This window comes from Furipterus horrens, unplaced genomic scaffold (genome assembly GCF_987537825.1).
Source record: "Furipterus horrens unplaced genomic scaffold, mFurHor1.1.pri manual_scaffold_2, whole genome shotgun sequence".
NCBI classification, from domain to species: Eukaryota; Metazoa; Chordata; class Mammalia; order Chiroptera; family Furipteridae; genus Furipterus; species Furipterus horrens.
The window spans coordinates 25800486-25825159 of record NW_028327172.1 but is presented as its reverse complement, the minus strand read 5'-3'; the positions used below and the strand labels follow the sequence as shown (position 1 = coordinate 25825159).

Genomic DNA, 24674 nt, shown 5'->3' with positions numbered 1-24674 from the left:
CTGCATTTTTGCCACACCTTCTTCGGGCATGGAGAACTAGGAGACTTCCTAGGATGACTGGGCCTTCATTTCCAGATCACAGCCATAGACCCATGATTCACCTCTGGTTATGATCTTCTTGAGGAAGTCTGGTTCATTGGTAGCAGTCTGAATGAAATCATTAGAAAATGAAGCATGATGTTCCTTTTGTCTAGTAGGGGAGCCAAGGAACAAAATTTTCCATGACATGTTTCATGCCAAAATCCCGCATCTAAATCTCAGACACAGTAGTTTTGAAATCCCCAGATCAGCTTCTAGTTCTCGCACTGTCAGTCACCAATCTTTGTCGATTGCAGTCCATACACGTTCAATATTCTCAGGTGTTTTGCTTGCTGCAGGCCTTCTAGAATGCAGATTAATTTCAATAGATTCTCTACCATCTTTGAAGAGTTAGTGCCACACTTTTATTGCACTGCAGTCACTGCATCATCCCCCAAAACCTTCTGAGTCATTGGAATAGTTTCCACAGAGGAATGTTCAAGCTTAAAGCAAAATTTAATGCAGATCCATTGCTGTACTCACTCAGTCATTTTGAATGCAACAGCCACACACATGCTTACTCAATGGCATCTACCACTCCCACTGACTAGTACAGTGAAGTCATCATTGTTCACACATGGACATTCCAGTCCACTTACCTTGGCTGCCAGGTTACATCGATGTTGTGCAAACCACTCTTGTTATATTAACAGTGGCTGGAATTTCCCTGGACGGACCTTGTATACTGATTTTTATTTTTATTTTTAATTTTAAGTTTATTGTATTTTTTCCCAATTACCATTTAGTCCTCTTATACCACATTCTCCAGCAATCACCACATTTTTGTCCACATCTATGAGTCCTTTTTTTTTTCAACTCAAATCCTCCATCCCCTCACCTTACCCTGACTAGCTGTCATCCTGCTCTCCATCTACAGTCTCTCCTCATTTTCCTTGTTAGTTTAGTTTATTCATTAGATCCCACGTATGAGTGATATCATATATTTGTTGTTCTCTGACTGGCTTAATTCACTTAGCATAACATTCTGGCCTGGCTTATCCATACTGCTCCAAAGAGTAAAATTTTCTTCTTTTTTTGACTGAGTAGTATCCCATTGTTCAGAGAAGGAAAACTCTGACTCCAAAAAACCTCCGCTGCCTTGCGGCATACCTCTTCAGGGGAAAAGCTAAGGGAGTAAACCCTGACAGAAAATCCGGAGCCGGAGTCCCTAAGGCGGTTTGATGTTGTAGTCAACACCGGCAACTCCTGCGGCGCACCTGAAGCCAAGCTGTATTGACTCCGTCTTTCCCTTGGATCCTTCAGCTGCGAAGAGAGGGGGGGTCTGCTGCATGGGCAACAGCAGACCCTCCATATCACCCTGCCCAGGCTCTGTAGCTTCAGCGTCATCGCAAGATGTCGATTCAACACGGGAGGAGACAGATACCGTGTCACTCCCGAGTCGGACTGCACAGCCATTCTCGGCGGTGCAGATAGACTCTTAAGAAGCTACACCATCGTCTCTCGAGACGGACGGCTGCCGACGACGAGTATCCCATTGTGTAAATGTCCCATTATTGTTTTATCCACTCATTTACTGATGGACACTTGGGCTGCTTCCATATCTTGGCTATTGTAAATAATGCTGCAGTGAACATAGGGGTGCTTATGTTCTTTCAAATTAGTTTCGGGTTCCTTTGGATATATTTCCAGAGGTAGGATCTCTGGGTTAAAAGGCAGATTCACTGTATTAGAACAATAAAATATTCAATAAAAAAGGCAGATCCATTTTTAATTTTTTGAGGTACCTCTCTACCAGCCTGCATTCCCACCAACAGTGCAAAAGGGACCCCTTTCTCCACATGCTTGCCAGAACTTCTTGATTTATTGATGATGGTCATTCTGACAGGTGTGAGATGGTATCTCATTGTGGTTTTAATTTACTTTTCTCTGATGATTAGTGATGTTGAGCATTTTTTCATATGTCTATTTGCCATCTGTGTGTGCTTTTCCTAGTTTTTAATTGGGTTGTTTCTTTGGTGTTGAGTTCTGTAAGTTCTTTAAAAAAATTGAATATTAACTTCTCAGATGTATCAGTGAATATGTTCTCCCATTCTGTGGGCTCTCTTTTTATTTTGTTGATGTTTTCCTTTGCAGTGCAAAACCTTTTTAGTTTGATGTAGTCCCACTTGTTTATTTTTCTTTTTTTCCCCTTACCTGGGGAAATATATCCAATAAAATATTGCTACAAGCAATGTCCAAGAATTTGCTGCCTATGTTTTCTCCTAAGACTTTTATGGCATTGGGTCTAACATTTAAGTCTATGATCCATTTTGAATTTATTCTTGTGTGTGGTGTAAGAAGGTGGTCTAGTTTCATTTTTCTGCCCATTATCTGTCCAATTTTCCCAAACCATTTATTGAATAAACTATCTTTAGCCCATTGTGTGTGCTTGCTTCCTCTGTCAAATATTGATCGACTAGAAAGGTGTGGGTTTATTTCTGGGATCTCTATTCCATTGATCTATGTATCTGTTTTTAGGGCAGTACCATGCTGTTTTGATTACTATGACCTTATAGTATGGTTTCATATTAGATAGTGGGAGTCCTCCAACTTTGTCCTTCTTTCTCAGGATTGTTGTTGCTATGATGTCATTGGCAAATAATGGCAGTTTTACTTCTTCCTTTCCAATTTGAATGCATGCCTTTTATTTCTTCTTGTGTAACTGCTATGGCTAGGACTTCTAATACTGTTGAATAAGAGGTAGGAGTGGACATCCTTGCCTTGTTTCTGATCTTAAGGGGAACACTTGTAGTTTTTCTCGTTGAGTATGACGTTGGCAGTGGGTTTGTCATATATGGCCTTTATTATGTTTAGGTATATTCCCTCTAATACCACATTTCTGAGTTTGAATCATAAATGGGTGCTGGAAAATGCTTTTTCTGCATCTATTTATAGGATCATGTGGTTTTTATCCTTCATGTTGTTTATGTAGTGAAGCACATTTAGATTTGTGAGTGTTGTAGCAAGCTTGCATTCCCAGAATGAATCCCACTTGATCATCATATATAATTTTTTTTATGCATTGCTGTATTCGGTTAGCTAATATTTTGTTGAGAATATCAGCAACTATGTTCATCAGAGATATTGGCCTATAATTTTTTCTTTGTAGTGTCTTTATCTGATTTTGGAATTAGGATAATGCTGGCCTTGTTAAATGAGTTTAAGAACCTTACCTCATCTTGAATTTTATGAAATAGTTTGAGAAGGAAAGGTTTTAGCTCTCCCAATGTTTGGTAAAATTCACCTGTGAAGCTATCTGGTCCAGGGTTTTGTTTGTTGTGAGTTTTTTGATTACCGTTTCAATTTCACTAGGTGTAATCTGTCTATTGAGTCTCTGATTCTTCCTTAGTTTTGGGATTGTATGTTTTTAGAAATTTTTCCATTTTATCCTGATTGTTGTTGTTGGCACATAGTTGTTCATAATCTTTTCTTACAATCCTTTGTGTTTCTTTGCTGTCAGTTGTTATTTCTCCTCTTTCATTTCTAATTATATTTGGGTCTTCTCTCTTTTTTTCTTAATGAGTCTCGTTAAAGGTCTGTCAATCTTGTTTATTAAAAGAATCAGCTCTTGGATTCATTGATCTTTTGTATCACCTTTTTTAGACTCTATTTCATTTATTTCTGCTCTGATCTTTATTATTGCCTTCCTTCTACCCACTTTGGGCTTTGTTTGTTGTATTTTTTTCAAGTTCCTTTAAGTGTAACATTAGTTTATTTGAGCTTTTTCTTGTTTTTCCTTTTTCCAGATAGGCTTGTAATGCTATAAATTTGCCTCTCAGGATTGCTTTCCCAGTATTCCACAGATTTGGACTGTGTCCTAGTTTTCATTTGTTTGCAGATATCTTTTGATTTCTTCCTTGATCTTGTTGTTAACCCATTCATTCTTTAATAACACGTTAGCTTCCATGTCTTTGTGTTTTTCAGTGTTCTTCTTGTGATTGGTTTCCAGTTTTATAGCATTGTGGTCAAAGATGCTTGATGTAATTTGAATCTTCCTAAATTTATTGAAACTTGTTTTGTGTCCTAACATGTGGTCTATCCTAGAAAATGTTCTATGAGCACTTGAAAAGTATGTATATTCTGCTACTTTGGGGTGAAATTCTCTGAATATCAGTTAAATCCATTTGATCTACTGTGTCATTTAAGGCTACTCTCCCTTGATTTTTTGTCTGGCAGATCTATTCATTGAAGTCAATGGGGGCTTAAAATCGCTGACTGACTATATTTCTGTTGACCTCTCCTTTTATGTCTATCAAGATTTGCTTCACATATTTGCTCCTATGTTGGGAGTGTAAATGTTTACTAGGGTTGTATCCTATCGCTGAATTGTCCCTTTATTATTACGCAGTGTCCTTCTTTGCCTCTTACTATACTTGGTTTTAAAGTCTATTTCCTCAGATATAAGTACAGTTGTCCCCTGTATAACACGGTACTTCTATAACATTGTTTTGCTCTAACACGATATCACTGCAGGAGATATCCAAGAATTGCTGGTAGAGGAAGAAACTAATGAAGCAATTTTGGTGGAAATGACATCTGGAATGTGCCAAGATAACTTAGGGGACGATAGCACTCATGAAAACAAAGAAGTTAAACAGTTTACTCAAAAAAGAGTAAAGGCCTAGACTTAGCCAAACAGTCATAGTTCTTAAATGAAGATCCTTGCACTGAAAGGAGCACAAAGTTTAAGAGAGAACTTCCAAAGTACTTAGCGCCATATAACAAAATTTATAAAGCTCTCTCAGCTAAAACCAAGCAATCTAAAATAACAGATTTTTTGCAAAAAGTAGAGCATAGAAATCAAGAAAATGCTGAAGAAAGTTCAGAGGATGAGGATATCTTGTCAAAAAGAAAATGCATTCGGTTAGTGAAACTTAGTAGTAATGATGAAGAAAACATTACTTAATTCATATTAATATGTAATATAAGGTTGGTGCAAAAATAATGTCCAATTTCAAGGTCTATTTTAAAAATGAAAAAGGCATTATGAAAATATTTATTCATTAACATAACCTCCTTTCCTTTCTAGAACCTCATTCTATCTGTCAACTAGCTTATAAATGCCACGCTTGTAAAATTCTTTGTTTTGAAGCAAAATATGAATCCATTTCATTTTCAACCTCTTCTCTTGATGTCAACCTAAGACCATCAAAATGGTCTGTAGTTCCCGAAACAAGTGATAATCAGAAGGAGCAAGGTCAGGAGAATATGGAGGGATAAAGCAATATTTCCCCATAAAACTCTTTCAAGATTTTTGGTGAGTCGAGCTGTGTGAGGACGAGCATTATTGTGATGGAAGATGACACCCTTTCTGTTGACTAAGGAGGGTCGCTTTTGGTTCAAACCTGCTTTCAAACAATGAAGTTGTTCACAGTGAAGATTAGCAGTAATTGTCTTACTGCTGTCTAACAGTTCATAATGGACAATTCCTTCCATATCCCACCATATACTCAACATGATCTTTGGATGAAGTCCTCCTCTTGGTTGTTGAACTCTTCTTCCTCCTTGACTGATCCATGATTGGTGGCATTGGATGAAGTCCTCCTCTTGGTTGTTGAACTCTTCTTTCTCCTTGACTGATCCATGATTGGTGGCATTTAATGTTATGGTAAAGGATCCACTTCTCAGCACCTGTAACAAGCCTACCTAAAAATGGTGCCTGAAGGTGTCGCAAAAGCAATGATTCACAACAAGCAACACGCTGTTGCAGATTCTCTGGAGACAGTTTGTGTGCGACCCATTTTCCATCGACTGAAACCTTTCTGATCCTTTTCAGTTGGCGTAGCACGGTTGCATGGGCTACGTTAAATTGTTCTCCAAGTCCCCTAGAGGTAATGGTGGGGTTTTCTGTGACAACAGCTTCCAACACTTCGGAATCAAGTTTTTTTAGGACGACCTTCTCTTGGATGGTTTTCAAACTGAAATCCCCACTTCAGAAAGGGAAAACCACCTCCTGCAACTTCTTTCAGTCACTGTATCGTCCCCCTAAGCGCTCTGAATAGACTTTGCTGCTGTACTTGCATTGGCACTTTTATGAAACTCATAGAGTAAAACATTTCTAATGTGGTCTTTAGAAGGGAATAAAAAAAATAAGGTATAGTCACTGTGACATCAAAAAATTATAAGAGGCACAAATTTAATAAATACTATCTAAAACTTTTTAAAAAAGTCGGGACATTACTTTTGCATGAACCGGATATTTTTGATGAAAATTGCTTTAATAAAGATTTCTTATTAATTGTAAAAATATAATAGTATGCTTTTTAAATTTTTGGAACCTAAACCCCCTTTTTGTACTAGTCTTTGTTTTGTATAACACGGATTCACCTAACACGGCATTTGTTAGGAACCTAACAACTGTGTTATATGGGGTTTATCTGTACTGCTATCCCAGAGTTTTTCCCTTTCAACTTGCATGAAATATATATATATATATTTACTTTTAGTCTGTCTATATTTTTCAATGAGATGGGTCTCTTGGAGGCAGCATATTTATGGGTCTTATTTTCTTATCCATTCAGCTATCCTATGTCTTTGGGTTGGAGCATTTAAGCCACTTACATTTAAGGTGATTATTGACAGATATGTATGCAGTGTCATTTTATTGTTATACTGTTTTTCTTTCTTTTTTTCTTCTTAAATCAAGCCCTTTACCCCTTAACATACGTTGCAGTACTGGTTTAGTCTTAATAAATTCCTTTAGTTTTTTCTTATCTGGGGAGCTCCTTATTTCTCCTTTGATTTTAAATGATAGCCTTGCTGGGTAAAGTAGCTTGGTTGTAGGTCCTTGCTTTCCATCACCTTGCGTATTTCATGCCACTCCCTTCTGGCCTGAAATGTTTCTGTTGAGAAATTAGATGACAGTGTAATTGGTGTTCCCTTGTAGATAATTACCTGCTTTTCTCTTGCAGCTTTTAGGATTCTCTCCTTGTCGTTAAGCCTTGTAATTTTAATTATTATGTGTCTCAGTGTAGGCCTCCTTGGGTGCAACTTATTTGGGACTCTCAGATTCCTTGACTTGTGTCTTTTTCCTTCACCAGGTTAGGGAACTTTTCAATTATTACTTCAAATAGGTTCTCAATCCCTTGTTGGTTCTCTTCTTTTTCTGGTATTCCTGTGATGTGGACGTTGTTATGCTTCATGTTGTCCAGTGTTTCTTAAGCTCTCATTAAATTTTTTTTTTTTTCCTTTTTGCTGCCCTGCCTGTGTATTTTCTTCTACCTTGTGTTCCAAAACAAACTTGATCCTCTGCTTCACCTAATCTGTTTATTCCTTCCAGTGTATTATTTCAGATATTGCATTCTTTATTTCTGACTGGCTCTTTTTTATGGTTTCTATGTCTTCGTTCATGCTATTGAGAATCCTTATAATCATTACTCTAAACCAGCGGTTCTCAACCTGTAGGTCACAACCTCTTTGGGGGTCGAACGACCCTTTCACAGGGGTCGCCTAAAGACCATCAGAAAACACATACATAATTACATATTGTTTTTGTGATTAATCACTATGCTTTAATTATGTTCAATTTGTAACAATGAAAATACATCCTGCATATCAGATATTTACATTACGATTCAAAAACAGTAACAAAACTAGTTATGAAGTAGCAGCAAAAATAATTTTATGGTTGGGGGTCACCACAACATGAGGAACTGTATTAAAGGGTCACGGCATTAGGAAGGTTGAGAACCACTGCTCTAAACTATCTGATAAGTTGCTTGCCTCCATTTTATCTAGTTCTTCTGGAGAATTCTCGTTCTTTCATTTGGGATCTCTTTGTCCTCTCTTAGCAGCTGCTTTGTATTTTCAGCCTTAGTTGTTAAACTGATCAATAATATAGCCTCTAGCTGTAATCAGTAGCCTGGCTTAACCCCACAAGGTGGGGCAGAGTAACTCCTGTGGATTGGGCTGTTGCTGCCCCTCAGGGTAATGCCACTTGGAGAGGAGTGCTCTGCCTGATAAAGATAGCTTCTGCAGTATGAAGAATGACTCAGCACAGGGATTCTAGCAGCTGTTCCTCCAGGTTTCTCTCCAGAGCCAACAACCTGATTCTCCAAATGTCCATAGTCACTCTGCTATCCCTTTGCTGGAGCCCAGGGTAAGTGGCCCCAAATGAGTTTGTGTGTTGGCCGTTTAAGAGGCTCGCTGCATCTCCAGCCATCTCTCCCTGGCAGACAGAAACCCTGCTGCTTTTCACAGGTGGATGTTATCCAGGCTTGTTTCCATCTCTGGTGCTATACGCTGGGGAGCCCAGCTTGAGGTTTTGACCCCACACCACTCAAGGGGAACTGCCTGAATGCTTGAAATATCGCTCCGGAACTTTATCTGCCACCCATAGAAGCCCAGCCAGCCCTCTTGTGCCTCCTCTGCACTCCCTACCAGTCTCATTGTGGTGAAGTGGCTTCTTCTGTCTGTCCTTGGTTATAGGGCTTCTCTCAAGCTAGTGTTCAGCTGGTTATCGTTGTATACTGTTATTATATATCATCAGCAGTGGGGTCTAGGGCAATACCTGATAATCAAACAGTAACATTTCTGTAGTAAAATCTATGAATGCTTTGATGGGATAGTCCCTAGGTCAGATAAAAGTAAAAGTGCATATAACCCAGTATTTGTTGTATTCAGACGATAAACAAGTCAAGCAAAGCTGCTGAACAGGGCTATATATTTAAGTTGTAGCTCTATGTACTTTCTATAGCAAAAGGAATAATTAAAATGCATTCTCATCATCATTAAGGAAACTATGGATTATTTTCAGACTTGGTTCTAGTGCCACGTATCTAGATCTAATATGAAATACAAATCTATAAAATTCACATTTTATATAAAATACTTCAAAGTGTGTAAGGGATAGTAATGAGACACAAGAGCAAATATTATAAAATCTAGGACTTTAATATACTAAGTAGCATGGAACAGTATTAGTATTTTGTTCATGAAGACTATTTAAATAATATTTACAACAACTTTATGGAAACACATATGTACATCTGTACATCAAAGTATTTTTGCAAAGAAAAGTCATATATATGATTAAAATAATGTAAGACCAAATACATCCTGGGCCATAATTTTATCACTTCTGAATTCTTATTTACAAAAAATAGTATAAGGATTATTTAGCTCACTATTGTTTTCTAAAATATCCTAGTCAACCTGTTACAGAATAACAAAAATAAGCTACCACCATACTGACTTAGGGATTACAAAAGGTAACAAATATTTTAGAAACTTACAACATAACCTTCTGTTAAAAATTTTTATTTGCTTAGAATACAAAAGAATAAAAGTGGAAGAATTTCATTTTCTGCTTGCTGAAATATTATGGTAAACCTAGTTTTAAGATGGTCTTTAAAAATTTTAAATAAGGTTCTGTAAGGTCACTGGTAACAAATGCTTTTAAAAGCAGAGTTGTCCGCTTCATTTCTCTTGATTTTGAAGAGACTTATCTTAGATTTCCTTTTGAAATACTTCTTCCAAACTTTCTGACTATGTTTGGCTTTACCTGATGGATGCTTCTTTTATATTCTAGAGAAGAAATAAGAAAATGCATCAATATGATAAAAGCATCATTCAAAAAAAATTTTCACCATTCATTCTTTAGAAATCCATTTCTCCCATGTTTCAAACTGAAGTTGGGATGCATGCATGTGTGCTCACACATGTGCACATACATAACTGCAGATTAACGTTGGTTCTTGAACTAATGAGAAATTAATTCTACAAGCACTGTTCTTCTTTTTTGCATTATGAATTTTTCTCATTCTGTGGATTGTTTCCTAGGGCTTTTTAAACTTCCATATTTTTCCAGTTTAGAAGTATCATTGAATTTAGTACTTCCTAAAGTGCTGATCCTGATCCCACGGCCCTTTTACCACCACCTTCCAAATGGGACCTATCGCCGCCCTGTCTCCTGGTACTTCATCAGCCTATACTGCGACTCTCCACTTGACCAAGTGTCACAACAGGGTGCCATCAACCTTTTTAAGGACTGGTCTAATCATCCATTTTCTTGGTCATATTAAGTTTAAGTTTTAGGGGCACATACTCTCTTGACACTCTCTTATTTCTCAACTGCTCAGTTAACAGTAGTTATCTTCTTTTCTACTTATGCTCCTTTGTTTTTTATTTGTACAATGTTAGAGAACTCAGTTGAATACATTCTAAGGAAGCCAGTTCCAATTCTCTTACTTTTCCAGTAATTCCTGATGTGTATTAAGGTCTTGCTTGGATATCCTAATGTACCCAAATTATTACCTTCCCTAAATTAGTCTCTTCCTAAGTGCTCTATTATCCTTAACAACACAACCTGTTTTACTTAGCTTTAGCTCTTCTTTCCTCTTTGGCAAGCACTGTAGTTTAGTATCATCTCCTATGTTTCCTCCATTCATCTCTATACATGAGATATTTGGAGTGTTTTATACTAATACAGTAGTCCCTCTCTATATCACAATTCACTTATCATGACCTCACTGTATTACGGGATTTAAAAAAATATTATATTTAATTATTTATCGCGGATTATTCGCTATATCGCAGGATTTTGTGGTACTGTACACGTGTGTTGTTAAAGTTACATAGGTTTAAGAGTGTAGACTAAATATAAGGTTCCTACTTCGCGGGGGGGTCTAGAACATAATGCCCATGATAAGTGAGGGAATACTGCATTAGAAAATAAGCATATTTAAAAAACCAAATCTTTCTTATTTAGAATGATCATAAACTTATTATGCTGTAGAATTATGACTTCCTAAAGTATTTTTTCAGGTGACCCACGGGGCAGTACATACTTATACCAACTGCATGCGTACATTGTTAAGTATTATTAAATATAGCGTGTTAAACCAAATCACAGTAAATTTTATTTTCCAGGACTTTACTGAGTCTTAAATTTGCACAAAAAATATTTCCACTGAGGTTAAGTTAAACAACTGCCACTGGCTACCACAATAAGTATTTATCAGTACAGTCTGGCAAAGCCATTGAGACATTTTATATTACTGTAATGCAGGAACATCGGCAGAAAACAAGTAACAATAGTTCTCATGTTTTTTTAGACACATTCATGATCTCATGAAACCCCTTTAAATTCCAAGTGCTATAATTTTAAGTTCTTTTTTTTTCTTCTTCTTTTTTTTAATTTTATTTTTTGGTTTTTCAATTACAGTTGTCCCATTTTCCCCCCCATTGCTCCTCCCCACCAAGCCCACCCCTTCTCCCACAATCATATCCCTCCCCGTTGTCCATGTCCATGAGTCATTTATACACGTTTCTTGACTAAATCCCTCCCTTACTTATCCCCCTTCTCTCCCTCCCCCCTTCCCCCTATTGACTGCTATTCTGCTCTTTGTTCTATTTAGTTCCTTTGTTTGTGTTGTTCTTTAGTTTCCTGTATTAGGTGATATCATATGGTATTCTGATTTTAAGTTCTTTCAGAAAAGAAACCAGACAAAAACCTTAATGACTCCTGTATTCATTACAGAACGTAGCATCTAGTGAATGTGTGGTAAATAAATATTTTCTGAATGAAATCTTAGGCACTATAGTGCCAAAGAAACAGAAGTCTGGACACCAAAGTCTAGAAACCGGTTGGCCTTCATACACCTCTAGATTTACTGAAGATGTGGTTGTGCTGAACTGAGAGTAGTCACCCCAACAGTATCTTTCTCCACTTGTTAATGGGAGTTACAATGTGATGATAACTCTGTACAGAATGAAGCCTGGCTATAACTGCATAAATGAGTCAGAGGCCAGATTATTAAAAATAGGCTAATAAAAAAAATCTCAAGTAGATATAGTTCATCTGCAAAATATATTTAATCACTAACATGTTAAATATTACATTTATCTAATTATTTCAATGATTAGTTAAATTATTTACCAATTCTTCTGCCATGTGAAGCAGTATAGATAACAAAAGGGGTGCAGAATATAGCGTTAGGAGATGCAGTTCTGAGTTATGGCTCCACTGTGATGTATCTGTGTGGTCTTAGGGAAGTGTTTTCTATTTTGGGTCTTAAGTTTTCTTACCTGTAACATGGATAATGACACTTACCATGTAATAAAGGTGATGAGTAGATAAAAGGAGATTCTTATAAAAACACTATAAAAATGTAAAGTACTACATATGTGTTAGGTAACCATATTTTAAAATATTAAAGAGCTCAGACATACCCACTGCTGGTCCATTTTCTTGTAAGTGCTTATCACTTGAATTATCTTGTCGAACACGTTTGGCAAATCCAGAATTTTCCTCAGCAGTTAACAAAGTATTTGATGCAGAACTTGAGAGGAAAATTTATTTTAGTTAATTAAGCATGTTTTATAGTTCTAAGTTCTAATTCATAGTCTTACATGCAATAAACACTAAAGAAAAAGTAAAATACTAAACTATTAAGTTGTAAAATTCCATAGGAGCAACTGGAGGTACTAAATACATTTTTGGCCCATAGGGAAATTTAACTCTATATGATTTTCATAATGCTTACTCAAAACCTGTGATTTTGATTGTGGGTGTATGTAATAATTCTGTTAGCAGAACATTTCCAGGGGCTCTGCTGGAATACCAGCAAGCACTGCTATGCAAAGTGCAGCGATAAGGAGCACACTGCAATAGGTGAAAGACTAGGCCCATACTACAAATTTGGAGCAAGAACCCTGATCTGGGGAATATAAACAAGTGAGGTTGTTTGGAAACCTTGTTTTTAACTCAAAACACTGTAAGAGCCTGAGAATGTCTCTGATTATTACAATTATAGAAACTGAAATGAAAAGAATGATCTGTTTTCATTTGTTTAACTTTCAAAATTTATATCAATCTCACATTTTAATGGATCAAATTTTAACTTGATTTGAACTGACATATTAAACACCTATAATGGCTTCATGTGGCAGTACACACAAATAAATAAGGTACAAATAACTCCTGTCCTGAAAACTTATATAATGGATATATGGTGGGGAGGGAGGAAGATAATACAAATACATAAAATAAAACAAGGCAGAGTAAAAAACAGTGCCACAGGGTTTCAAACTGTAAGAAGCTGTAGGTTCCTGAGTTTAGAAGAGAAAAGAAACACAAAGTATTTTGTGGATGAGATGAGTTTAATTTGGGTCTGGAAAAAGAGCAATCCAAACCTTTGAAGCCCTAAAGAGGATTACGTTTTTAAAAAATTAACTGATTCAAATAAGCTAATTTTAGGAAAGTTCTGGCTTAAAGATATATATACCATTTTACAAGTTGTTACTAATTTGATAGTCAGTTAGAAATTACAATTGGAGGCTTCCCTTTTATGGCAACAATTTGCTTTTCTGGCAATCCTATCCATGTGGTAAACTGAAGTGGGTGTATGTTTATAGAACAGGGAGAAGATGGGTTAGTTGTATGCTCATTTAAAGTAGTCAGAAATGGCAATTTAATATAACAGCAAAGAAAAATAGGCAGAAGCACACTGAATGCTGGGAAAAATAACTCAACCCACGTGCCTCATTTTTTTAAAAGCCTTTAAGAGATGATTATAGTGTTCCTAATAGTGATTTTGCCAATTTCATTCAAGAATCCAAATGATATCTATCCAAAATGGTTACAGAGAAGTACTAGTTTTTTGAAAGTAAGCAAATTCAGTTGTAGAAATTCTCTATTCCTAAATGGTGTTAAATAAACTAGGTTACTATAATTCTGTAAAAGGATATTAAACACCCTTTTCTGATACTATGTACATAAGTTGTTTAAGGCAAAAATTCTTTTTTTTTGGTCATTTGGTGATTTTATTTCAAGTACAAAGACCAATGGCATTGGTTCATTTTGATAGTGCTATGTTTCCTTACAATTTATCTTATAATCACCTTTATTATTTTATGGTATGATTCTTCACTATGGTTAGTGTTAGAACCTTTGTTTTTACTCACAGATTTTTACTTGAAAAATTAAGGTTTTGAATAAATCTATCAATAAAATTCATATTTCTAGGAATGAAATCAAAGCCCAATAATATTCGTTGTATATTTATGTATAAGTAAAATACACTAAAACATTTTTAGGATTAGGTAAAACAGTCCACGGTAAAATGTTTAACATTTATGTTAGATCATTAAAAAAAGCAAAAACAAAAAAATCCTTAAAATCAGTATGACTCCAAATTCAAAGTATGTTAGAAACTATATTAAGAAGAAAGCTAAAGATTCTTCTAGTTGTGTGCCTAATATACTTCCATAACTATTAATAATAGTTAGGATTTAAATTTCTGTTCCCTTATATGGGCAGAATGCTACTACTTAATAAACATAATGCATCCCATATTTTTTCAGCTGATATAATTTCTAGCTGAAATCATTAGACATTTTTCAAAATAAACTAAAAATGTATGGCAAGGTGTGAAACTATTTCCAGGTGTAAGAAAGACTGTGAAACAAACAAAACCAATCAAATAAATACAAAGCAACAAAACCCCAAAACTGTAATATAATTTATAAGTAAAATTCTATGTAGGTATATACTGTATTTGTATCTTTGGTAGACTGATTTAGTTAAAACAGTCTGCTATAGGCCCTGGCTGGGCAGCTTGGTTAGAACGTCATCCCTATGTGCCAGGGTTGTGGTTTTGATCCCTGGTCAGGGTACATACAAGAATCAACTAGTGAATGCATCAATAAGTGGATTAATAGATGTTTCTCTCCCCACCCCTCCTCTCTCTTTTTAAAAATCAATAAAAAAGTCTGCTACAGTGATACCGAATAAATTGAAATAATTAAAAATCTCATATTCTTAATTTAGCTAGTAACTAAAATATAAAGGCTGGTAGACTTTTTAAATACAGTGTTTTTGAACTATAATATATCTTTTTAAGAGAGGAAAACTGATACCAAGGAAATAAAATAACTATATACCTGGAGCCTTCTCTTCTTCACTTAAAAAAACCATATCAGAACATAAACACACCTAAACATGTACATAAAACTGCTAAGTGGAAAATACCAGAGTTACTTTCAAGTTCATGTAGATTTAATTGGGAAAGGAAAATTTAAAAAAAGTAATTATGTACATTTCTAACATTAATCTCTTTTAACCATAGTTAATGGCAGGATCTAATTATTGGTACCAGAGGGAATGTAATAGAGCAATTAATAGACTATGAAAAATCCTACTTTCTTTATATGTCCTTTAATATTACTTCACAATATTAGTTGCTCATGTGAAAGCCTTTTAACTCATCTAAAACCACTACAAACATACATTTACCTACCTGGACATTTGATTTTGACAATGACTATGTTTACACTTAAAAATTATTATTAGCTATAAACTTTTGCTGTATCTTCGTTAACACACCAGAGAATACTACCAGTGAAGAACCAGAAGAGTAACCGATGTTAATTAATTGAAAGAGTAACACAATGGACACAATGAAAATTAGAGACGAGATGGATGACACAGATGACGGTGACCAATTTCCATGCATGCGCCAGGCAAACTGTGCAATCAAATTTGTGCCATCGCAAAATACAAAATTTTAAATGTCATGAACAGTCACAGATATTTGGAAGAAAAATCAGTCAAGAATTTTTATTGTACACATTACAAAGGTCTGTTGTATTTTGGTTGGAGGAGAAAGGACAGACGCTAAGTGCACCTATGAGATGACACTCTCATGTGGCATAAATAAATGTGCTATTTGTAAATTTGTTTATACTAGCTCAGACGAGACAAGTCTATGGAGAAAATGAGAAACTTCAAAAGATTTAACTCAAGATCTTACACTCTCTTCTACATAATCCCATGTCAGAAAAAGGGGGTTAGGGGGAGCAAGTCAGATCCATTTTACAATATAACCATTTTCTATATCTCATCACTGCATTTAATGTTACAGGATACAAAGACTGTGTATAATAGACTTCATGTCATATAACAGTATATTTACGATTTTTCTGTTGTCTTTCTTTGATTTTCAGTTGTTTTATTGTTATGTACCTAGATGTATTTCTCTTTATACTACTGCTGCTTGTGGTTTGCAGTGCTTCTTGAATTTGTGATTTATCCTTTGTCAGTTTAAAAAAATTATTAGCCAACACCCTCAAATACTGGTTTACTCCATTCGTTTTCTCATTTCTTTCTGGGACTCAAAATACATATATGTGGATACATATTTCTTTTTAATTGTGTCCCATATTTTTCACTGTGCTTCATATTTCTCTTTCAGTCTTCTCCATATTTTCTTTTTATCCTTTTTCGCATGGGTTTGGATATTTTTGTATCCACCTATCTTCTAGTTCACTTAACTGTTTTCTGCTGTGCCCAATCTGTTAAAACAATTTAGTGAGTTCTTAATTTTAGTAAATTCTATTTTTTCAATTCTAGAATACAGATTTGATTCATTTTAATAGAATCTAGTTAGTTGGGAAATTATCATAACTTTTGTTCAATTTTTTGTTAATGACAGTTAGAACTTTAAAGTCCCTATCTGATAATCTCAATACTTCACTTCCTCTCTGATTTGATTTCGTTTTTTCCCTCTTGATTTTTAGTCATTTGGTCCTGTCTCCTGGCATACTTTGTAATTTTTGCTCAAGTACTAAGCACAGTGTATGAAAAACTTTAGAGGCTCTGGATGGCCTATTCTTCCAGAGATGATATTCTTCTGGCAAGCAGGCATAATGGAGATAGATCACCTTGATCCAAAAAGGGACTGAGTTGATTTAAGGTCTGTTTCAGGCTTTCAAGAAATGGTCTATTTCCAGTTCGCCCTACTCCTGGACCATAGGCCTTCAGGAGTCTCATATAAAATCCCAGGTGTTTATTAGGGCCCTTTCTAAATAATGATTCCTGAACAAGAATTTTTGTTCCAGCCCCATGAGGATGACCAAATTTTGCTCAATATGTTTGCCTCTTAGCAGCTACATACAGCTTCGTTTCTTGAACTCTTACTCCATAGTTTACAACTTGGCAAATAAACCTCTGGAGGGCAAAAAGCTATATATAATGATTGTGATGATCTGGCTCAGTGAGGCTGCAGATAGGTTCTAGGCTTCCATTTTATACTTGGCCTCTACATAATGTCACGAACTGACAAATGCTGAAAGGAAAAAAAAGGCAGAGAAGGTCGGGTTCTCTACAGCTTGTTTTCCTTTTTTCTTCTGGGATCTGAGACCGTCAAATTCTGGCTGCCTGGGTTGTTCTCCAGTGCCTTCAAGCAGCTGTTATATTTTATCAACTTTGATAATTTTTCATGATGGGTAGTTTGGGGTGATACAAGTTATAGTGTAATAGCCAGAACCAGAAGTTTCTTCACTCATTACATTTTAGTCATATATCAAATTCCATTAAAATAATTTTAGGACTGAAGAAATATCACTAGAGTCTAAAAGGAAAAATACTAAATAAACAAAATTATCACCAAAAGAAGTTAAAATTAAATGACATTTTTGAAGACAAGAAGACTTTTAAATTTATTTTCAATAATCTTAAATATGGAATACTTTATGCAAATGGCAAGTGAAATACCTGGGCTTTATCAAGATCGCCCTTTGGTAATTTAAATCCAGTGTTGCATTCAGAGCAATTTATTATATGTATGCTTAAACATGGACTGATAGTTTAATTATAAGAAATATAAAAGAACTATAGTAAACAAAGTATAAAGATGATCTTATGTAAGTATAAAAACTGAACTAGTTTATGTTTAATCATACCTTGTTAATTTCCGTTTCCTTTTGGCGGCAGCAGTCATTGCCATGTAGGATGGTACTATGCTCCGTACAGGCAGAGGATGTTTAGTGGAGAATGAGGAAGGGGCAAGCCTACATAGTAAATAATAAAAAATAAAAAGCAATTTTTACTTGTACTATGCAGAGAGATCATGCACTTACATGACTGAAATACCATTTCATATTAATAAAGGAAAATATTATACAGTACTATAAAGTTTCCCTTGCTTGCTCTGGAATTTTCTTTTCTCATTTATCCACTATAGATAAAGTTGCTAACAAGAGATTTATGCATTCCCAAGAGCACAGAAAGGTGAAGGTATCATTCTTCCCATATTTAGATTAGTTGCGATAATACAGATGAAAGGAGAAGAATATGTCCGCTTGGATGACATGCAGCCAACCATACCTTAGACATATGACTACTCAGAATATGTTGGAGTTTGCTAAACATCAATAGAAACTGTGAAATTTTCTTTATTGAAGATATTAATGAGTAATAATCAACATGGTACTCATCCAGCAATGGCTTGTAGCATCCAACTTTAGTATGAAGAACAAACTAAATATATCTTAAGGTCTTTCTAGCTTAATGAAGGTCAATCAACTTAAGATATCAAATTAAAGACTTTAAAATTGATCTATAAAATATACTTCAAATATAGCTAAACAAGAAAATGAAAGTGAATAGTTTAATGGCTACCAAAAAAAAAAAAAAAAAGAGGAAGAAGAAGAACTGACAACTAAACTTTTTCCATACCTTTGTACAATATTATTGCTTGGCACTGACTGTTGCTCAGGTAATTTACTGTTTAGTATCTTGGTGTCTTCACATATAGAAAACGTAGAGTCCAAATCCTCCTGTCTATGTTCTTTTCTCCTGCTGACAGGGATTTCTACTTCACATACCGTTTTCAGAGAACTGTCCCTGTTTATATTTGAGCTGATAGCCTGAACACTCATAGTATTAGATGACGGTTTTAAGAAGGTCACTGTAGATGGATTTTGCGAAGTTCTTCTACAATCTTCTGGGGTATACACAATAGGCTGAAGTTCTTTGCTGAAAGAATCATTGAGCTGCACTCTTTCAGACCGTGTGGATTTTTGGGTATGCTCTGCTTTCAAGGGAGAAGGCATTAGTTTTCTTCGAGTTCTTTTTTGTGAAGGAGTGTTAAGTAGATTAGATTCACTTGAAGCTGTGCCTGTTTGACAAAATTAAAAAGAAGCTCAATAATGTTGCCTAAATAGTTTTTATTTAAATTTATAGGGGTGACATTGGTTAATAAGATTTTATAGGTCTCACGTGTACATTTCTATGACACATGATCTGTATGTTACATTGTGTAAATCGTTTTCCAATAACCCTATCAGTTAAAAAAAATAACACCAATAATAAAGTACATTTTCTGCCAAATGATAAAAATTTAAAAGAAAATAATTAAGTTGGAAAGGAAAAAAAATCATTTATTGCTAATAACTTTATAAAGAGATTCCCTTAAGAAAATAAATAACAAATGGCTAATATCAATATTATAGATATAGCTATCTTGAGATATTAAACTTAAAAACAAATTTCCAACCAATTCTAATAAAATTTATAAGCAGTTTCCAGCTTTCATGTTTGATTTAGGTTTAAGATAACAAAAAGTATTCAACATTTGTGGGCAGAGATTTGTAACTCTTTCTGTTTTAAAATATCACCAGTTTATTACTGAGTGAACATTTATTCTAAAGTAACAAGAATGACAATAACCAATAAAATCCAAGGTGAATGAATGAAAGAACTACATCTATTACTATGCCATATATAGTTGATCAAGCATTCTGGTGGATTGATTTGTTTCCTGTATCATACATAATTCATAAGCTTGCAATAATAATTAGATTAATACCAAAGATAAATAAACCTAATTTGAAGAGTTCAGAGCACTCTTACTTGACTACTATCTCCCAATAAAAGCAAGTCTCCCAAATGTCAAGTCACCAAATTTAATAAACTTCTCTTTGCTACAACTTCTGTGATTCAAAGTGATTTCTCTACTACTACTCCAGCATCTGTTACCTTCTTCCTCCTCCATCCAATAAATACATACATTTCCCCAAGGATATGTACTTGACCTTCCAGTTTTCTTATTCTACACTTCCTTATTTCTAATTATCCTCTTGCCACTACCTTCTCAGTCACCTGGGTCTCAAATAACCAGAAATTTTTAAGCTTTTCCTTACATTTCCCAGTCTGCACAAATTCTGCCTCTCTCACACTTGCACAGTTAAAACGTAATGCTGATTGTGCCATTCTTACAATTAATCACTTATAGTAATATTCAAACAGAAATGTAATATCAAGATTTTTAGTAGAAGAATTGTTTGTTGGTCCAAAATTAAGAGACAAATTGTTTTGTTTGAACTTACGTGTGAATTCCCACCATATTAGATATGCTTTAATATTTAAGTACATAACATCTCCCAAGCACCAGACTTGGTTACATACATAACAATAAACTTGATCAGCTCCAGTGTGCTTATCTTGTATTTCTTAATTAACTATTTTTTTCTGCTCTGCCTATTTCATTCTGGTGAACTTCATGGCACCAGACATGATATAACTTTGCTTGGAGTATATTGTCTGGGAAGAAACTATCAATATAATGTGTATTTCTGCCCATGTTTTCAAGACACCCAGTAAATTTCCCAATTGATTTTATATATGCTTTATAATATTAAAAACACCGAAAGTTGAATAAAACAGGTGCTATATATTTCAATAAAGCAATTCAAACTTTCAACCAAGTTAGAAAGTACACTTACAACAATCACCAAAGTACATGAATTATTCTTAAGTTAGTTGACGGTAGGCTCTGCTCTGGCTAGGTTGACAATTACCCTCTAGGAAACACAATTTAAAAACAGGAAGAAAAATATGATCCCTGTTCTACTAAGAAATTTTACTTTTCTGAGAACTAGATAAATGAGATCCAGATCTTAAAATAATTTTCCACTCTCTTTAACATGACATTTGTCAAATTTTCCATTACCAGATATTTTTATACTAATGCTGCAGTATAAAGACAGTTACTTTTCTCCACTGTGCTGCTACCACCAATTTGGTGGCTATTAATAGCTGGAAGATTAACTTCTTTTTCCCATGAGAGGCAGCAGGGGTATATAGAGGATAGAAAACTATATCGAGGATAGAGAACTGAATTGGGAGTCAGGAGACTTGGATTCTATTTCTGGCTTCACCAACAATTCACTGAGTGACCTTGGGCAACTCATTTAAGCAGCGTGGGCATTAACACCCCCAGCCCCCTAAAAAAAGGAAATACTACCTTTTTATGTATAGGGAATTTTCTAGGATTAGTTAATATCTATAAAAGACTTAGAGTTCAAAGAAAGGCTCTAGAAATATAAATATGCTTTAACTGTTGTTAGCATTACTACTTCACAGGGGAAAGTTGTAACTGACTTTCCAGCATTCCATCAATACTTAACTCACAGTTAAAACTAAAAGAATATAGTTAAAACTAAAAGAATGTATTTAAAACAATGTCTCACTTTCAGTTTATCAAGGCTGATGATAAACTGTAATATAAACCAAAGCAGGCACATGTTAAGTGTTATTTAACTTAGAACACAATGAAACATGAAATCTCAAGGGATAAGGACTATCCAGAGTCACTATTTTTCTTTCACATATCTAGACAAAGATGATCTCTGGAGGGGCACTGGGCATATTTCCATGATGGTAGACCATTTCCTCCCTCCTGCTTGTAAATAGCATGAAAATGATGGGGGGTGGGGGCGAGGGCAAGGGTGAGGTCTTTTATGATGTGCTGAAAAATTATCCACCTGTTCTCTGGGATAACATAAACATACACCGAATACCAAATTCTGAAATTCTGATTTGGTCAAACTGAGTAACAGTTGTCAGTGAGAACAACCGTAATGTTACAATGATGTATCTTTAATTATAGTTCTAGTTTCCTGGCAGGATGTGACAACTTAAAGGAGAAACATGGAGATGGGGTACTTAATGTGGATTCCCATACCATTGTTTACTGGGCCTGGAAGAAAAAATGTTACAGACATACAGCACGTGCAAGACACAAATCCAGACAGTTCCTTTCTTTTTATCTCCTCAATTATTTAATACTGATCAAATAACAGGAAGAGAACAGAAGATAACTACTCAATTCAGAATTAGGTAGGCTGACTAGTTGCTAAGAAAGATTCAGGAGATAACCAGAGCAAAACTAGGACCTGAAGATGTAAATAAAAACTGAACAGTAAATCCACTGTGACTATAAAGGGATAATGATTCTGCTTATCCATGGAAATAAAAAGAACACAATAAACAACTGATATTTCACCCCGAGTATAATTTATAAAATATATAAATATTTTTCTCCTCTAGCTAGTTAGGTAATGGAGTGCTTTAAGTGGGTATGGCAAACTGGAGAGTGTTGGGTACTACATATATTTTACTGTATATTTTAATAGGCTATAAGAACCATTGACTATACTAGCTCTAGGTCTATAAAAGAGATAGGCTGTACTTTTCCATTAGAGGATATACAGTAACTTTCCAGAACAGCAGGCTTGGGCCCGTTGTAGTTTCCTCTCATTCAGCCTGGGAAAATACTATCTAACAAGATTCTGTAACTCTTGAGTCTATAGAATGGAAATGATAAAGAAGGAACTTGGAAGGTGACTCTAATTCCTTTAAAAAGGCCCCATAAAATAGGAAATCATGTAGTTACGACTTTCAGAACAAGGGAGCCCAGTAGATGATGTCAATCTATGAAATACCTCAGCAACACGTGTGCTTTGCAGGAGGGGATAAAAAATAAAAACTGAGTTGTTATAAGGTGAGCTCTTGTAATTGGAATAGGAAAGATTTGCAACCACTTGGAAAGACATCAAGTCTTCTCTCCTTCTAAGGAATCAGCCCACCACACCATATATTTGAGTATAAAAGCTAGTAGGTAGCAATGTATCCTGTGGTCTAAAAAAGTTTGCTATTTCTGGACCACCTTTTAGGCCTTTAAATCCCCAAGATATTGTAGGTCTACTGCTTTCCTACTGCCCTGAAATGGTTATGACTCAGGGACATAAGTGACTTGTTGAAATTTATGTCCAAATAGTAACAATAACCAGAAATGTTGAGAGGTTTTTAAAAAGCCACTACTACTCTTTAGAATCCAGAATCAATGTTTATTTTACTTATGAAAGAAAAAAGCTATAGTCAGCTATGGTATAAGAGAAACAATCTAAGAGCATTGAATCTTCATAAAAAAGTTCACTGTCTGTTTACCCACTTAGTATTAGCACCTTCCATGCCTCCGACCTTGTCTAGGTATTGAAAAGAGAGCAGAAAATAAGCCAGTGAAGAACTTACATTTTTGAGGGGAGAAGGCAGAAAAAGAAATTCTCTTAATAAAGACAATTATGACAAATGAATTGTAAAGAAAATAGAACAATGCAATGGAACAGAGAGTGATGGGAGATAGGAAAGGTATTAATTATGATGACCAGGGAAGGTGATTCTAAGGACCAGCTATGTGATCTAAGACTTGAATGGCTATGAAGGAGCCAGCCCTACCAAGATCTGGGAAAGAGGCAGGGGAAACAGCAAGTGCTAAATAACTTCGCTGAGCTCAAGAAAAAGAGAGAAGACAGCGAGTTAGAGGGAAAGCAGAAATGAGAAGTGGCCACATTGTATTAAGATTTATGAACAAGATAAGGGTTTGGATTTCTTCCAAGTGCAAAGGGTTATCTGTTAAGGATTTTAAGCATAAATATGATGTGATATGACTTATGTTTTTAAAAAAGATTGCTTTGCTTATTGTGTGGGAAAAAGAATATAAAGGGGCAAGGGAGAAAACAAAATCAGTAACAAGGCTATTGCTATAGCTTGAACAAGAAATAATGAGCTTGAATAGAGTGGCAGCAGTAATGTAGGAGAGATGTGTTTTACTCAAACAATCAGTTAAAAATTATATAAAGTCCAGAACATATCAATGACATATACTTACGTAATTAGCTGCCTTGACAATCAGGAACAAAGATAAGAAGGAAGTTCATACAAGGGAGTAGTATATATTCATTTTATAAACTTAATAAAAATCGACCACTTTCCATGAAGCCATGAACCATTTCCACAGGCATAATTACAGTAAAGTTCAAAATGTCCATTTTCATTATTCCCTTAAACTTGGCATTCTCTTGTTACTGCCATTCCGTTTTCCCAGCCCCCACTCAATAGGCTTGAGGCCTTGTTCCCTCCGAGCAGCTCTGATCTACATAAATGCAGGTGTCTTGGCATCTGCTTTCTTGCCTCTCTAGTTTGAATGCTCATGGACTTGAGGCAGTACCCTTTGGGGTTTGAGAATATGATTTCTTATTTAGAGATGATGGGCATCGTTATCGAGCTGGGACAGGGCAAAGGAAAGAGAGTGGGGCTAAGTAGAAAATGGTTCCACTTCAAGGGTGGCAGAGAGAAGTAAAGTTAACGAAAATGTACCTTGACTCCTAGGAAGTTGTGCAAAGGACAATGTGAGGGGAAGATTTAAATTAATAGGATGATATGGAAAGAGCATCTCCTTTTAAGTTAGGTACTCTACATTCTCTGAAAATTCACCTTTAGACATCCTCAGACAACTAAAACAGATTTACCTCCCATTCCAGACACAGACATACTATGCCTTCATATACAAGAACTGATTGCTCCCCTCCTCAAACCTTGTTAATTATTGCATTCAATTCCTTAAAAGGAGTCAACACATTACACACACACACATATACACACATGTGTGTGTGTGTGTGTGTGTGTGTGTGTAAAATGAAACCTGAAAATGCAAAATGTCCTGTAATGCACGTCTGGATCAAATAATATGTGT

General features: G+C 35.3%; 1 protein-coding gene across 1 annotated transcript in view; it reads right to left on the bottom strand.

Annotated features, from left to right (window-relative positions):
• Window positions 1–9003: 9003 nt before the first annotated feature.
• Window positions 9004–24674, bottom strand: part of KIF18A (kinesin family member 18A) — an 81094-nt gene continuing 65423 nt past the window's right edge. The window contains exons 16-19 of the mRNA XM_090267610.1: window positions 18536–18977; window positions 17761–17868; window positions 12250–12359; window positions 9004–9603 (exon numbers count right to left, since the gene is read on the bottom strand). Of these exons, the coding sequence (XP_090123736.1) occupies window positions 9521–9603; window positions 12250–12359; window positions 17761–17868; window positions 18536–18977 (743 nt within the window). The 3' untranslated portion in view covers window positions 9004–9520. The remainder of the gene's footprint in view (window positions 9604–12249; window positions 12360–17760; window positions 17869–18535; window positions 18978–24674) is intronic.